The 16,631-nt window shown below is 45.9% G+C and overlaps 1 protein-coding gene across 8 annotated transcripts in view; it reads right to left on the reverse strand.

Moving 5' to 3' along the window:
- Nucleotides 1–2,236: 2,236 nt before the first annotated feature.
- Nucleotides 2,237–16,631, reverse strand: part of RFFL (ring finger and FYVE like domain containing E3 ubiquitin protein ligase) — an 85,585-nt gene continuing 71,190 nt past the window's right edge. For all 8 annotated transcript variants that reach the window (XM_036927876.2, XM_036927873.2, XM_036927875.2 and 5 more), the window contains 5 exons: nucleotides 12,958–13,368; nucleotides 9,824–9,907; nucleotides 8,699–8,909; nucleotides 7,490–7,513; nucleotides 2,237–4,979 (listed from right to left, as the gene is read on the reverse strand). In XM_036927876.2, coding sequence (XP_036783771.1) covers nucleotides 4,798–4,979; nucleotides 7,490–7,513; nucleotides 8,699–8,909; nucleotides 9,824–9,907; nucleotides 12,958–13,368 — 912 coding nt within the window. In that variant the 3' untranslated portion in view covers nucleotides 2,237–4,797. The remainder of the gene's footprint in view (nucleotides 4,980–7,489; nucleotides 7,514–8,698; nucleotides 8,910–9,823; nucleotides 9,908–12,957; nucleotides 13,369–16,631) is intronic.

Below are 16,631 nucleotides of genomic sequence, written 5' to 3' on the forward strand. Positions count from 1 at the left end.
AAGATAAAAATGCACCTGAGGACAAATGTACACAGCCTGCTTACGAAGAATGGCTCCTGTGCCACCTGACACTGATTTAACTGAATGGGGGAAAACCATTTAGAGGAGCTGTTCACAACCTCTTGCGACAGTGGAAATGTCTGTAAATCTTCACTGTCCAATATGAACTTGAAATGTGGCTAACACAACTGAGGAACTGAAGTTTTCATTTTAATTCAACTTTAAATGGTCTCATGTGGCTAGTGAGTCCCAAGGTGGACAGTGCAGATGTAGTCAGACCAGTTTCAAATCCTGAAGCTTTCAGAGCCCTGAAACTTAATAGCTATAACCTTTGTCAAATTATTTAACATCTGAGCCTCTATTTCTCCAAAAGAAATGGGGGTAGGAATTGTACCTAGTCACAGGGTTGCTGTAAAGAGTAAATGAACTAAAGATATATAAATCACTTAGCACAGAGCCTAACATATGGTTATCCAGAGTTGGGAAAATCAACGTTGGCTTGCATGTCCAGACCCTACCCAGGAGAGAGGGGCCCTAGGCCTCTAACTTCAGAACCCTGTCAGACCACTTCCACCAGCTCACATCTGCATGCAGGTCTGAGTACAGGCTGCTCAGGTCACCATCTGGTTATAGACTGGCGTCTATGTCCTCAGTCCTGTTAACTCCTGAGGGTCAGTTCTTTTTCCTTATCAACAAAGTGGCAAGCTTGCTTTGTCTGCTGTGAGTTAGGTTAATGTGATTCAACTTCTGGAGCATACTTGAGTGTGCCTCTAAGATTGAGGACTACTACCTCTCACCAAGCTCTCCTTCCACTGTGCCCAACTTGAGTATTAAGGTAATACTCTTTTGGGAGGCTGCCTGCCAGTCAGTTTGGAGGCCAACTTACCCTGATTGACTGGGTTTCCACCTGTTGGTTAAAATGTGTTGGGAGGAAGGGGCAGGAACTAGAGATGCCCAGACTCTAGTCCAGAACTTTTAGTGTTTTTGAACAGGCACCATTCTGTCTGGCTTCAGCATTGAGAGTAAGACATTCTTTTATTCTATTCTCTGGAGAAAAAATGCTCCTCCTCTGATCACTGACTCACATAAATTTCCATACCCCTCTCCAGCCTCCTCAACTCAAGCCACTGGACAGGCAGCAGAGCAAGGCTCTCCCCTCAGGTTTCTGCCAAAGAACACTGGCGCTGCCTTCTGGCTCAGCTGACCTAGACCCAGCCCCACCTGCCCTTACTGGTCACTTACCCTGAGGTGCACCCTCACAGCAAAGGGGCCCTGCCAGCTGCAGGGGATCATCAGTAATGAGCTCAGCCCTTTGGCCCTTCCCTGCCTTGCTGGCTACTATCTTCAATTCACTGTTTAAGGTGTTTTGTCTATTCCAAAACCTGACACCTTTTTCTTTGGTGCTGAGATTATACTGTATATACAGTTTTACATCTTTTTGTGTATTTCCACAGATCCTAAGCAGCAGCATCTTACACCTGCCCAGAATACTGGAGGTTTGCCCCCATTGAGCCTTTGTTTACAAGCCACTGGTTGGCAGCAGACAAGCGGCCATCCTGTGTGCTCAACAGGACAGCCACCCAGACCAGTGAGGACAAAGTGCTGTGGCTCAGCCTCCAGCCTTTGTGCCCTTTGGGCCATATTCCTTCCTCTCCTTGGTCACATGGCAGATCTACATACAATCTAGCTCTCCCAAAGGCTGTACTCTTCAGGAGCCCCCTCACCTAGGCACCTAGTCAGGGAGGTGTACAGGTGGCAGACAACAGTCTAGACTGCCCACGAGGTTGGGCCAGCCTCTGAACCACACTCCAACTACTATATAGCTGTATCTAGAAACTATCATCCATCTCCGAGGGTTACCTGAAAGATTTAACTGTCCACACCAGCTGTCCCTCAGATTCCTTGCCCATCTCTACCAAATCACTATCAATGTTTGACCTCACTTGGTGCTTCCCATTTGGTCTTTAGGATTGGTTCTTTTCCTACCCAGCTTCTAGGCCGGCCCATGGCCTCTCCCACGTGGGTTGTGAGATCTTAGACGAGTCACACCACCATCAAGCTTCAGTTTCTTCATCTATTGAAGAGGGACTTCTTGACCAAGGCCACATGGCCCAAGCATCTCCAAGGCAATCTCTAAAGAGCATGCTCATGTACACACAGCCTGGGATTTATCAACTCTTGTCAGCCTTAGGCTATCAGACCTCATTTGGCATCCTCCCACCAGATCAGACAGGCATCTATATTGAAACTTTATTACAAAATTATAAAGCAGAGCTCTGTAACAAAAAATACACTTTGGGGTTTGCTTTAACACCCAAGTTAAGTCTGAGAGAATCTTAATATAAGCCACTTGAAGAAACACATTTACATCCAAAAGATCAACAAATGTATACAATATATATTGAGCACTAATTCCTGTACACATCATTCTTACCAGTTTGGATCCAACCATTTCAACACATTATGAACCAGTCAGCTATCCAAGTCTTTTAAAACAAGTCTCAAGTGAAATCTCAGAACAATCACAGCAAAAGCCACAGAATAATTGTGAATTAGATGTTTCCATGATAATTAAGACCAAGGATCTATGAGAGGCAGGAGGGAGCATTCAAGGATAAATATCATGTTTTCTATCTAGGTGAGACAGTCACTGAAATGGGATATTAGAATTCTTTTATTTGGTATAATAATAAGGTACCTGTCCACTGCCCCCTCCCACCACGAAACAAAAATCAGGGTTATTTAACACCATTTTCCCTAAGGGAAACCTTCACCAAAAGAAGTTAGAAGACTTGAAGGCAACTTCTTTCTCCACAGTAACATTAGTTCTAATTCTTACTGAGGTCACTAACCAACCATCAGGATATTTTTAATTCATGTCTTGGAGGGAAATTGGGAGGTAGGGAGAGGTAAGGCCTCAGCAGAGAATTTTAAGTAGGGAGAGAGCCAACTTCTGCCCCAAAGTTATTGCTATATCTTAACTGAGCTGCACATATGTAAACCTATTTCACAATACAACTGAGGAGTAGCTAAATCTTTTGCTAAACTGGTAGGCATTGTAAACTATAGTATTTACCATCCAGCAGAAAGGTGAGACGATACCTTCACAGAGAAGTCTCTTGATTTCCCCCAGATGCCTACAAAGGCTGTAGCCCAATCAAATCATCCAGGACTTGGTATAATGTTGAGATAAGTTACCCAGTATTTAGCTGACAACTACTTTATGAAATCACTTCATTCTTCCAGAGGGGATTAGTGGTTGAAGATGGAGGGAAAACCTAAGTATGTCTGCACTGATAAACAAATCCCCTTACAGGTTTCCTGCTGCTTTCCAATGTCATGATTGGTTCATCTAGTCTGAAAGACCTTGGCTGCATCATGGGGGCATCAACCAAGGCCCTCAGGTGTTTAGGGTTTGCATAGTTCATCCAGTGGTTAATGGTAGCACACAGTTCTTTAACAGCATGTGCTTGTGCTTGGCTAAACTTCTCCAGCAAACTTTAAGTCCCTTGGCTCGTTAGTGGTATAAAGATCCTAAGAGGACTCAAGAATTATCACCTACTCATCACATGGTCCTTCCTAAAGGGCCTAGAGAATGCTGCTTCCTAACCTGCACCCAACTCAGTAGGCTGAGAAGTGAAATGGGAGAGAGACAGAGTCCTCACCCACCTGGGGAAGTGAGACTTCCAGCTGTCTGCCAAAGAGCTGAATCCAGCCTCGTTTAGTCCCTTCTGATAACTCCTAGGTGCTCTGCCTTACATGCTGTCTCCAGGAATTTCATGAGAAGTTTAGCTAGAGAAGATCAAGGCTCTTTGCCTAAGTCTCCATGCTTCAGTTAGACCATGTTTAGAACCTCCATAGGAAAGAGGGACTTATATTCAAGGGAAGGTGTTTTAAGACTCCTGTCCACTAGAGAAGTCAAAGTTAGGCAAAAAGTCATTGCCTCCACCCAGCATTTTCCCTTTGCTCAAACTAAAATTAAGGATGGTGTAAAGTCAGGCCCCAAGAAAAGCAGAGGTGAACTGTGCGCCATCTCTTGCATAGAGAGACAAATTTCTTAGCAGGTTAGAAGCCAGATGGCCCTCCTGGCTTCCAAGATCAAGTCAGGGGACAGAGCTTCCAATCCCAACATTTAACAAAGCAACTCTTAATGACTGAAAATTTTCAATAGCATTTCTGCTTCATTTCTCACCAAAAATCAGTTTACGGTCCAAACTCTGTCCTAAGGAGGATCACCATTGGTCTGCTAAGCTAACATTTTTTGGTCTGAAGAAACAAATAGATTTTAGGCAATACAGTAAGAGACTTTAGCAAAGGTAAAGCACAGAAGGCCAGAGAGACCAGAGATGAATTCAAAACGAATCCAAATGTGCTAGAGAGGAAAATCATTCTACCAGATGTCTGATTGGCCAAACGGAGGCAAGCAGCTTGGGGCGGGGGACTCAGGGGGGTAGAGGAGGATGGGCAAAACTGTTTAGGTTCTCAGAGGAAGATCTGGTCTAAGTTATGGAAGTCCTCTTTTCATCTACTACCATCATCACATCAAGATCACTGACCCATGGACTTGCCCACATGATCTATACCTGTTCCCATTGGCCTCAGGCTCTGCCAGCCAAAAGGTGCACCCCCATGACAAGACGGGCATGCACAGAAGTGACACAGCATTTTTGCTTGCCCTGGTCTGGGGAACACTTCAGATTTTCTTGTTAGCCTGCCCTCTTTGCAAGTGGGCCAATCCTGAGCCCAGACACCTCAAGCTATGTCTCTGTAAGGCACTGAAGGAGCCGGTCCAAGCCCTCAGGATCGGAAGACGTGCACAGCTCGAATCACGTACTGCCGGCAGATGGGACATTCATTCATGCGCTTGCCACACTTGGTACAGGTTACCATGTGGCCACACTCCAGCAGAACACAGTCAATGGGTGAGTCCATGCAGATCCTGCACAGGTTCTCCTCCAGTCTGGGTAGCACTTCTCCCCCTGTACAAACACAGGGCAGAGGGGACAGTAAGGAGAAGTGTCTAAGTGTATGGAGCAGTGGGGAAATGGGGGTGGGACAGAACAGGCACACTGTGAAGAAACCCCCAAATCCACATACTTCCTTCAAAGAATTCCCCCCCAAAATTTCCCCAGTAACCAATTCCAGATGCTTGTCTGAATCTACAGCCTGACTTGCAGAGGTGCAGAAGTTAAATATTTGTAGCTCAGATACATCCCAGAACATGAGAACTAAATACGGCAAAGTCCCCAAAGCTTGAAAGAAATAATTTTCAGACAACTGAGGCTGTAATATATAGTGAGTGAGTGGTACTTATGGGGCTCATTATTCCCTGAGGCAGAACAAGCTGAAAAGATAAAACTGGTTCAGGTAAGTTTAGATATAAATGGAACTGTTAACATATGGTTCATTAAGGATTGCAAGGCTTACCTGTAAGTCAGCTTAATAAATTAATACATTTATTGACTTTTAATTTTATAAAGCCAAGGCTCATAAGCACCCCCACCACCAATCTACCTCCAGGCCTCCTCTGAGGAGACATCCTGGTGGAAGGGCCCAGCGGAGATCACAGCTCCTTTTCTGTGCTGCCCCCACAGAACTGTATTCACACTCCCATGGCTGCTCATTGCACTGGATTAGAATTTTTAAGTTTAACTAATTTCCCCCACTATTCTATGGGCTCCTTAATTCAGCAAATTCAATCAGTTTCAACAGTTATATGCTTAGCATTTATTCACTATGTGCTCTGAGGTCAGATATTCCTCTTTGAATCCCTAACAGGCTGGCACACAGTAGGTGTTCTCTAAATGTCTGAGAAATAGACCATCTTCCAAGGCAATGATAACAGCGCACATTTACTGAATGTACATGGGTACCAGGCAGGATCCTGAGAGCTTTGCATGTTTTAACTCATTGAATCCTCACAAAAACTTATGAAAATAGGTATTCTTGTTACTTATTTTACAGATGAGGCTTCTGAGGCCAAAGAGTTAAGTGGTTCACCCAAGAACACAGTTGCTAAGTGGAGAAGCCTGGATTTAAGGCAGGCCTTCTGGGCAAGTAGCATGAGGAAAGGGTCTATCAAGACAGTACTAAACACTTGGTGCACAGTTCTCACCAGCAGCTAACTGGCTCGTGCAAGTGGTGAGATTCAATGGACATGGCTGGTAGCCTCCCAGTTCAGCTGCATGCAGAAAAACCTTCATGTACAAAAACACAGCCATCCCCAGCATGTTTTAAGTGGCAGCCTGAACCTGGCAGCCATGACTAGGGAACTAGTATCAGTCATCTCTATCGTTCCACAGAGGAATTCTCTCATACTGTTGCTATTTAAAAAGCCAAGAAACACGTGAAGTGGGCTGGCTGTGCAAGGGAGTGAGATCTGTTTACCTCCTTCAGGAGCAGTTTGCCCTAACACGGAAGGTCTGGAAAGGACTGAACTATACAAATAATCTAAGATGAACTGGAGTAATTTATAGAATATATACTGATCATTTCTCCTGGGAACAACAATAAACTCATCAACTCAGTTGCCAGGATTCTCCCAGAGAGTCAGAGAAAGAAAGGAAGATGCCAGGTGGATTAGCCTGACCTTGGTATCAGGTGAGGCAGTGGGGCTAGAACTCCTTGGGGAACTAAAAAGAGCTCAGCCAAGAGACTGCCCCATTCTGAGCAAAAGGCCATTTTACACTAGATAACAAATTCGGAGAGTCTTCTGAAAAGTTTTTAAATGCTTTGCAACCCCCTGCACTACTCAAAATACTCAGGGAAGAGATCACAACCAAATAACCTTGAGGCTTTCAAAAAAGCAGAGCATATTTTAGAATGATGCCCAGATCCAGCCAGATTCCTGGAGTGCATTTTTGGGGTACCTGAAGGTCCAGTGGGGGTTCTTTAACACACGGTAGATATGTGGCAATTAAAGTGGAATATGCATCTTGTGTAGAGAGAGGACCCTATGTGACACTTTTCCTGATCTGTCCCCAGAACAGTTCTAACCGCTGTTTCACAAGTTACCAGCCTTTCTTTTCAGTTAGTTTCAGAAGCTGTTCAACATCCCACGTGGTTTCCCTGAGGGTGCACACAGAGACCTCGCCACTCAGACCAGAATGGAGTGAGAACTGGAGGGGAAGGAGGGCCTTAGCCCTAGGAACATAAAAAGTGAACTGAATGTGACACATGCCACCACTCACTTTGTTAAATACTTTACAAATGCCGGCTTCTGAGCTCTGGCAACCCAGAGGCGCACAAATCAGCCTGCCCTTAGGTAATGTGGCTGTTCTCCCTTCTCAGGGAGGAGAACAGGGGTTTCTAAACATGCTGGGACGCCCTGGTTCTCAATGAATTTCCCCCACATCCTCTTCCTGGATGCTGCTATGCTCAGGATTTGTAGGCAGGAAAGGAATCAGGGTGGAAGGAGGGGAGCCCCTCCCAGAGGAGGGCAGAAGAGCCAAGAGCCCAAGCCAGTTCCCAAACAGAAACAAGTACATACCGTTTTGGTCCTCAGCACCACACACTGAAAAGGAAAGAAAGGAAGATGTCTGAATATGTGATGCCTTGAGGAAGGTCTCCAGCCACCCAAACTTCATTTCTGAACTCTAACTCCCTGCTGCAAAGCAGGCTGGTCGGGAGCCCAGACAAAGACACCCGTCCTCCTCACTCTACATGCTGACAACTCACAGCTCCCACTGGTACTGGTCTAGTTGTAAAAAAAAGGGATTCACTGGTCTACATGAACAAAACTGCCAAGCAGGAAGGATACTGTATATGCACAATATCCTTTTCTATTGCTTTTGAAGTCAGCATCGAAGTCAAGAAAAGACGGTTCTTTCCAGTCAGCAACGGAGTCTGGCCGGAGTCCCCTGGTGGAGCCTCCTTTCCTATTCCCAGGGCCTCCCAACTCTGAGGAGTTCTGGAGATAATCCCAAAGGGAAGAATGAGTCTCTGATCAGATGACTATTCAGTCATCCCCTAACTCTGATGAATTTGAGCTACTGGGAGAGGAGAGCCTGAAATATGACTTCAACCACTGTTAGCATGCAAGGAATCAAAATGTTGATCCGCAGAAGCTGAATCAGTCGGGAGAGGACGACTCTGGGGAAAATCATTTTGGGAAATGTGGAGCTCAAAAACAGCTAATTACATTTCTCTTCTGCAGGATTTATCTGCCTTTACTATTATTATTGTGTCTATCATGAATCAGTAACAGTGGGGTGGTGGTGGTGGATATTTTACTGGATACCACCTGAAAATGATACCATGTAGAAGCTTTAGGAAAGGAACAAATGGAAGAGCCCAAGTGCAGACAGAACAGATCTATTCTCCTCGCACCATGTGTGCAAAGATTGGCTTCCTAATCTCCTATTTAAAATAGTGTTGGAGGTAGTAGAGTGTGGTGGGGGTAAGGCCGTGGACTTAGACCAGGAAACCCTCAGTGCAAATCTGGGCTCTCCCATAAAAGGAGAATGAATGCCAATCATGCCTATTCCATAGGCAGCTCTGAGGCTTAAATAAACATATAGACTGCCTAACCTGGTCCCGGCATTCAACCCCAAATGACAGCTATTAATAGATGGTGCAAATGTGTAAGGTGACTCCCTTCTTGGCTAAAAGCATGGAAATTAGGTCAGTACTATCATGCTTAAGAGCTGACAGCAAGCACTCCGGAACTTCATGCAGCTGCCACCCAGACAGCCCTCACCCAGGTGCTGGAGTCCTTTCTGGTCCTTGTACAGCCGTGTCACCCTCTCCATCAGCTCCCACTTCTCACAGCAGCCCTTGTAGTTGACGAAGTTGCGAGCCAGGATCTCTTTCAGCTGCCGCACAGTCAGACCTTCAATGTCCCCCAGGTCAGTCAAGTCAGACAGAGAGGCCCTCCGGCCTGGGACGAAGCTGTCTTCTGAGTCAACGGACTACAGAGGCAAAGATGAGATGGGTGGGCTCAGCTCTCACCCCCGTGAGTTCTCACCAAGGGCCTCAGAACACTCATCACACTATCTTTTGGTGACTGGCTTCAGGAAGAGTTGCAACCAGGAGCACGAAGAGTGCCCGCACAGGGCTCTGCACTGTACAGCAGACCAGCGTCTTCTGTGCTCAGGCAAGCCAGCCACAGACTGACTGACTGGTGTATTATAGCAGAAGGGGCACCAGTGTGAATCAGATGACCCTAGTTTTGAATTCTGATTCCCTCAGAATACTACTGGGCCAGTTACCTCTCTCAGCCTGTCTGCCCTTCCATAAAGGAGAGACGGCTGTTCTACCACAGGAGGTTCCTGTGAAGATTAGATACAGCAGCACAAGACACCACTGAGCATGGTTCTGGCCTGTCTCCCTGCCCTGGAGAGAGCTCTGCTGTCCACAGTAGAGGCAGACCTCCCTGGCAAGCACTCCTCTGTGCACAACCTTGACCACAGCTCCGTGGAACTGATGGCTTTGTCCTCTGGACTGGCCCCACCATGGCTGAGGCCTGAATTCCCTCTCGTCTTCCCTCCTCCCCAACAAGGGCTACTGTGTGCTAGAAGCAGAAGAAGCAAACAAGATTTGCCCAGTAGCACCAAGAGCCTGTCCTCTGGCAGCTCTCAGAAAGTCAAGAGACTGGAAAGTAATGCGCCGTGAGGCTCTCCTGTCCCCACTGTGACCTCACAACTTCACACTAACACACTGACAGCTTCAAGGATTAATCTGGAACACTAACACTAAACTCCACCCTTGCAGACAGAATTTCAGCTGGACTAGCATCACAGACTGGTTCTTTTCTCTCCACTCCTGAGTCTGCTGAGAGGTTCCTAATAGCCTGAGAACACCAATGAAGGAGCAGAGGCCCCACCTGGGTCTCATCCTCAGCAGGTGCTCTGGCTGTGCTCTCCGGGTAGACGGGTTCCTCTTGGTCCTGAGCCACATGGCCATTGGCCTGCGGAAAGAAAAAGGAGCCATCACATCTCGAGATGCCCTAGGGATTTGCACAGCATGGACCTCTTCCCAGCTCACACCATGTCCAAAACATACTCCCATCTCCCCCAGAAATCTGGAGTCTCACACAACAGCATTACAAAAGCCTGCTAATCCTGACTTTGTCAGGCAGGGAAACAATACAAATAGATTTCAACTCTAGAACAAGAGTGCATTAATTTTGCACATCACTGAGATGGCACTCACCACCACTCACTGTCAATTTAGCCCGAGCTTGAACACTCTGAATGAAAGGGAGATAGTGCCACTGTTCCACTCCTGGACTGCTCTCTATGCCATCAAGTTTTTTTTTTTAACTCTGACCTCCCAAACTGCCCTCCCTTTACCTTCTACCCATTATCCCTGGTTTTGCCCCTCAGACCAATGCCCTTTACTTCCTTCCAAACTGTTCATACCATGTCTTCCCATCGTAAGATAAGACAGCTTTCAGACTCTTGCCCTCCCATCTGGTCAATCACTGCTTTAACATTCCAGAAATGTGCTCCAACCAGCAGGGCACACTATGACTATTTCAATGCATCTAAGAATCTATTAGCCTAAGACTTATTATGTAAGACAAATGCCTATATTTAAGGAGTTTCATTCTGCTTAGAATTCTAACTTCTCACAGAAATTCCTCCTAGGTACTCCTTCAGGCTTTGCAAAAGGGTAGTCAGAACTGTATGTCTCCTAATTTCATCACCTGAAAGCTAAAACTTTAACTAGATCCTCTTCAGCCACTACTGCTCCAGGCAAAGGACATGGTGTGAGGCCAGAACAAAGAGGTGTTTTGAGCTAACAGGCCTTTTCCTTTACTCTCAGAACACCTATAAAGGGACAACGTGGGAAACCAGTCACCTGCTGGCCCCAAGCCACTCATCCCAGATCAGGATGCGTAATATACTTAGGAGGCAAGCAACTCCAATGGAAATTAAAAGTAGAAATCACCACTACCACCACCAAAAATGCCAAGTGGTAAGAGCACACATATAGCATATATGTCCAAAACAATGTCTTCATCACCACCTCTAGTTTCTTCTCTGCTTTATGTAAATGTGGTCCCCAGTGGCCTCATGTGTCAACTCGGAGTTACCAAGTCTTCCAGAGCCTATTCTGTTCCTAAGTAAGACAGCTTTTGTATGTCTTTTTTTACTGAGAAGGAGAGAGTGGACCTCATACTGCAAGCATGCTCTTGTCTTTTCAGTTTTCCCACTGGCTAAATAAAATCTACAAGTAGTATCTGTCCATTCTGCTTATTCCACACACTTCCTCCCTGAGCAACAATTGGTAGGGCAATAAAGGTAAAGGAAAGAACCCTGGTGGAGCAAACACTTCAGGTTCACATTTCAGGTGCACTACTTGCAGAATTGTCAGGTAGCTTTGCACAAGTCACTTAACTTCCCCATGTCTGTTTTTGTGGCTTGCAAAATGTAGATCTTACCAGAATAGGGGACATGAGCCGTTCCTGAAAGCCCTCTGGAAACATCAGAAAATATCCAGTGAGATCTGGTACATAGTGTAACCTATAGGGGTACAGTCTGGAAAGTTCTGATTAACAACAGGAAGCTTAAAACCTACTCCTTTCATTGAAAAATCCACCTGAAGGTTCTTTGTGAAAAACAATTTTCTCATATTGTTCAACAAGGCAAAGGGAGGAAGGAAGTCATAAAGGAGGTAAAACCTGTCCAGCAGCCAGCCAGCCAAAGTTTAGGAGAGTTAAACTCCAGCTGGGCTTTAACACATGCTCAAGCCAACCAGGGGGCTACATGAGTTTACTGCAGGTGGAGTGTGCTATGGCACTGGACTTTATGCCTCAGTGCCCGTCAAGAGCTGAATCAGGGTCCCTGTCCTGGCAAAGCAGGTGATCATCAACAGGTAGCAGCCATCCACATACTGTGTGGGAACTGACAACACTAGTACTGTGCCAGCTCTAAGTAGCTCAGAGCTCTTTAGACACAACTTCACACTGGTCAACCCTCCCAGCATCCTGGCAACAGCAAAATGGTCTAACCCATGTCACTGTTGAAGGTTCAAAGTTTGTCCAAGGTGACCAGAGAGTCAGTGACAACTTAAATATGGAAACTGATCTTCTAGGTCCTAATATAAACAAGCCCAAGCCATATAAACAAAAGGGTCACTGAGGTACTAAAGTGTACCTATGGGACACCATCACTCCTTACACAAGGATTAAATCCACAGGCCTCACTCAGATCCAGTAATCAGCTTGCATGTCTGCCTTCCCTCTCAGAGGGGCTGAGGGTAGAGGCAATGTATTGCTCATTTCTGTATTTTCTATCCCTGGCTCATAACTCAGTCAAGATGCCCCTCTTGGCTTACCATTTCCAGGCAGCTGCCAACCACTCCCTGGTCCAAACAGTGAGCAGCAATGTCTTCATCTTGGCCACGGTGTTTCCCCACTTACCCTCTGTGCTTTTTTCCCCATGTGCCTTATGATGGCTACTAAGAAACTGAGTTCCCCATCCTGCCAAGGAAGCCCACAACAAAGGCAATAGGAGCAGAACTAAGTCTGCAGAGTTAACAGTGAGTAATCTCAAAATATTTCTGGAATAATGAATTTTTAAAAATTTTCTGAAATATGTATTTAATAAAACCCAAAGAAAACCTAGTACTGTGACAATGGGGTATTGGCGGGGGGGGACTCAATAATAAGGGTGAATGTAGTAACCACATTGTTTTTCTTGTGATACCTTCATAAGAGTATATATCAATGATACCTTAATAAACAACAAACAAACAAACAAACAAACAAACAAACAAACAAACAAACAAATGGGTTTCTCCCACTAAAAAAAAACCCTAGTACTGTGCATTGTCACCTCTGGAAAAAAAATCAATGTAAGTGTGACATCCAGAAACCACTTGGGCATCAGTAGGCAAAAAATTGTGCCCCACATACTGCAGACACCTAACCTCACACCCACTCTGCAATGCAGGCAGGAGCCCACAAAACAGGCAGAGAGCAGCAGAGACTGCAAACCAGCTGGCCCGTACCTGCGGATTTTCCTGAGCCTGGGCTCGGGGAACAAAGGTGGCTTGTGTGGGTGAAGAAGAGAGGCTGGGTGAGGTAGGAGGTATTGTGCTGCTGTGTGGCTGGGTCAGGAAGGCCTGCTGCTCAGGGAAGTCCGGGGATAAGGTGGGGGCATGAGTCCTGCCCTCCTGGGAGATTACAGGCTGTCGGCCAAGCACCAAGAACACCAGCTCCTCTTTCTCCCGGCACATTTCGGTAGAGATGTCATGGAGGCTGAGGTAGTCCCTCAGGTCCTTCACCTTCATCTTCATGAGCTCCTCCCGCTGAAAGGCTGTGGCTCGGAATCGCTGGCAGAGAAGGCAGAGGCGGGGCCCATTCCCCACTTGGCTTGAACAGGTCATGCAGAAATTTTTCTTACAGTCCAAGCAGGTCTGCTGCTCAGAGCAAGAGGTAGAGGAAACCACGTCAGACTGGGAGAATAGGGCAGCAGGATGGGAGTTTAGGGCTGCCAACCTTATGAGACCTCCTCGAATCACTCATACTTTTACTAAGCTACCTCCTTTACCTAAGGGTGGAAGCTACCTTGCAGATTCAAGCTAAAAGTTGCTCAGAGGTGTCAGAAACCCCCTGCAAACCATCTGTGTATGCATGTTCAGGACATTACATTTATTATTCCATTTGAGGCTTACTTTATTCATTTTACTGATAGAGAAATGGAGGCTATTAATTAAGACTACCAGCTTTCAATAAAAGGCCCTATTTATTGTCTCCCTCCCTCCATTTCTTGTGGTATCATCTTGGATGTGTGACTTAGCCTCTCTGCCCCTCAGTTTCCTGGGGTAACACCTTTACAACAATCCTATGAGGTAAAATGGGGGTAATACCTTTACAACAATCCTATGAAGTAAATACTGTTAAGAAAGAATGCATTTAGCACACGACACATGAGTCTGCAATACATGTTTAACTGTTTTAATTATTACTGCTAAGAAATTCAAGCTAATGATGAGAGCCAGGATTCAGATCCTGAACAATGATTCTTTTTGCTTACTGCTGATAAGAAAGCAAATGCATAAAGCTTATGGCGATGGTTGCTACTATTATTAAACTTACTGAAGGGCTACTATGTGCTAGAGCTATGCCTAGCTTGTCATTTAACTCTCAGAGCAACTCCGCAAAGTAGGTATTTGCGTATCTCCCTTTTTTACAGACAGAGCAACCGAGGCCTAGCGAGACTGTCATATTCAAGGGTAGGCAGTAAACAGCAGAGCTGGGATCCACACTCAAGGTCTGTTTGAGTTCAGTGTCCACAGCCATGCTCTTTCCACCAAGCCATGTTGCCTCACTTACTACCATTCAAGCCTACAGCAGTACTGAGTCAAGGGCCTGGCTCTCCACCTCCACCCAGCCCAGAGCCCCATCCACAGAGGCTGGTGCCCAGGCTGCCTCACTCAGAGTGCTGGGAATTCAGTGGGGCATAAGAGCACACCCAAGATAAATATTTAGACAGCTACAGGAGGCCCATTGGACATTATTATGGAGCTCTCGTTTGTGAAAGTACAGTGTCACAGGCAGGCAATGAGAGCACCTAGCAGTCAAGATGGTACTGCTTGGCAGCAGCTACTCCACAGTCATAGACAACACAACACACGAGGGCTTACTCAACTCACAGAAAGCAAATTTAACTTCTCGCCCCACAGGCTGAGTGAGCACAGTGACATCTGACTGGGCTCCATTCCAGCCAGGAGCAGGCCATGCTCCCACAGGATAGGTAACTCCTGGGCATGCTGGGATGGTCCTACAGGGCACACTCACTAATCCTTCAAAGAAGTTAAAAACGATCCAGCCTATGGTGACTTAAGTATTGACCTAAATATTCCTGCCCCTTTTCTAAATATAGAAAGCTACTTAGGCTAACTTAGACTCTCATAGTTGAAATCACAGGCATTCTTGCATGAGCTGAAGTAAAAGTCTGCATAGCTGAGGAAGGTAGTTTTGTATGTAATTCATGTAGTAAAAGGAAATGGGCACAATGTTTACTATGTACTTTTGACTATTAATACTTAGAAGGCATTATGGAAGGGCACATATCAAGCTCCCTTATTCTCTACACAATTATAGCCAGATAATAAAGTGGTCAGCGACTGACTTAAATGGATGCATGTTGTCACTAGCATCAGAATGTACACATTATACAGATCTGGGATCAGCAGCCACTCAGGTGGAAAATGGGTTTTGAGGGGGATTTGGGGGGTCCATTCATATCTAAAGCCTTTTATATTGGGAAATGAAATGTGTTTAAGATGACTGATAGTGAAATGAAGAGGCTTCAATGTCATAAAGCTGTAAGTCCTGACATGGAACACTACCTAAGTCAATGCAATTTGACCAGACCTAGCCTGACACATTAGAAAGCCCTGAGTTGCTCAATTAGCCAGATCTGAACAACTTTCTTTCTTCATGTGTGGCTCATTGGTCACAAGATCAGACTGCAAACACAGCAACCGAACTTCTGTGTACCCCCAGTTAACCAGGGACTCTGAAGTCAGCCTACATCTAAAAAGATACCCTAAAGGAGTAAGGTAGTGCTCGAGGCTAAAACCCCAGTCTGCAGAAGCAGGAGACAACACAGGAAAAGAAAGAAATGACTACCAACAAATGTGGGCAGAATGCGCAAAGGAAACACGCATGTGTAATTCTAGCAAATGGTGAAAAACAACTGAGTAACAAGGTAGCGTGAAAGATGAATTAGCAGAGCCAACAAAAACCGAACAATATCTTGACCTGCAAAAATGCCATGAGTACAAGCAAATGTGCACCTGAGAGCTGATGGGCACCACAGACAGAAACCGCGCATCAAGGGTGCCCTATGGGTTGCTCCCCCGGGCTACTCTGCTCTTCTCTTATTCCTACCACCTCCCCACCCACACTCCCTGGTGCAGGCCAGGCCCACACTCACCCTACCAGCCCCCTGTCCTCACCATCCTTCCTATAGGCATTCCCTCCTGCAGCCCACTTCGTAGCTAAGGGAACTTGTGCAAAACAGGCAACCTCCCAGAGCAACAGATTCCTCACCAGCAAAGTCAGATGGCCAGCCTGCTTCTAAGTTCTACCACAAGCTAATGTATATAAAACCTTGACATAAGGGAGGCACTCACAAAAAGGTAACACAGTTCCCTTTTATTCCTTTCCCCTTAGCCTCATCTCTGAGTTTATGCCAGCATCGATGACTGTGGAGTAGCTGCTGCCAAGCGGTACCTCCCTCTCTCCCTTGGAGATTTGAATATTTCTTCCATGTTTCCAAGCACAACCTCTTCTTCATCCTTGAACTGATCCAGCTAAAGAGGCTGGGGGCCAAACTCCCTCCACAACTGTCAGGGCTGCTGCTGAACTATATGCAGTGTTACCAATTCAGATGGCATGTTGGCTTGTGGCAAAATTACAGCCTGCCATTTCTCTCCAAGACTAGAAACCCGAGGAAGGCAGGGTTACTTATGTGCTCTCTATAAAGTCCTTAATGTTCTCTGTACTTTGTACCCAGCGAGCATTCAGAAAATACAGACTGCAATGGAGAAAAGAAAAAGACAGTAGGCTCCAGCCACGTAATCATTTCAATTCAACCACTTCTACAAAAGACATTTTAAAACCTGTGGCTGTCATTTGCCAAACCCTTAAGAGAATGCTGATCCACTTAAGC

Source organism: Manis pentadactyla, chromosome 4 (genome assembly GCF_030020395.1).
Source record: "Manis pentadactyla isolate mManPen7 chromosome 4, mManPen7.hap1, whole genome shotgun sequence".
Lineage (NCBI taxonomy): Eukaryota > Metazoa > Chordata > Mammalia > Pholidota > Manidae > Manis > Manis pentadactyla.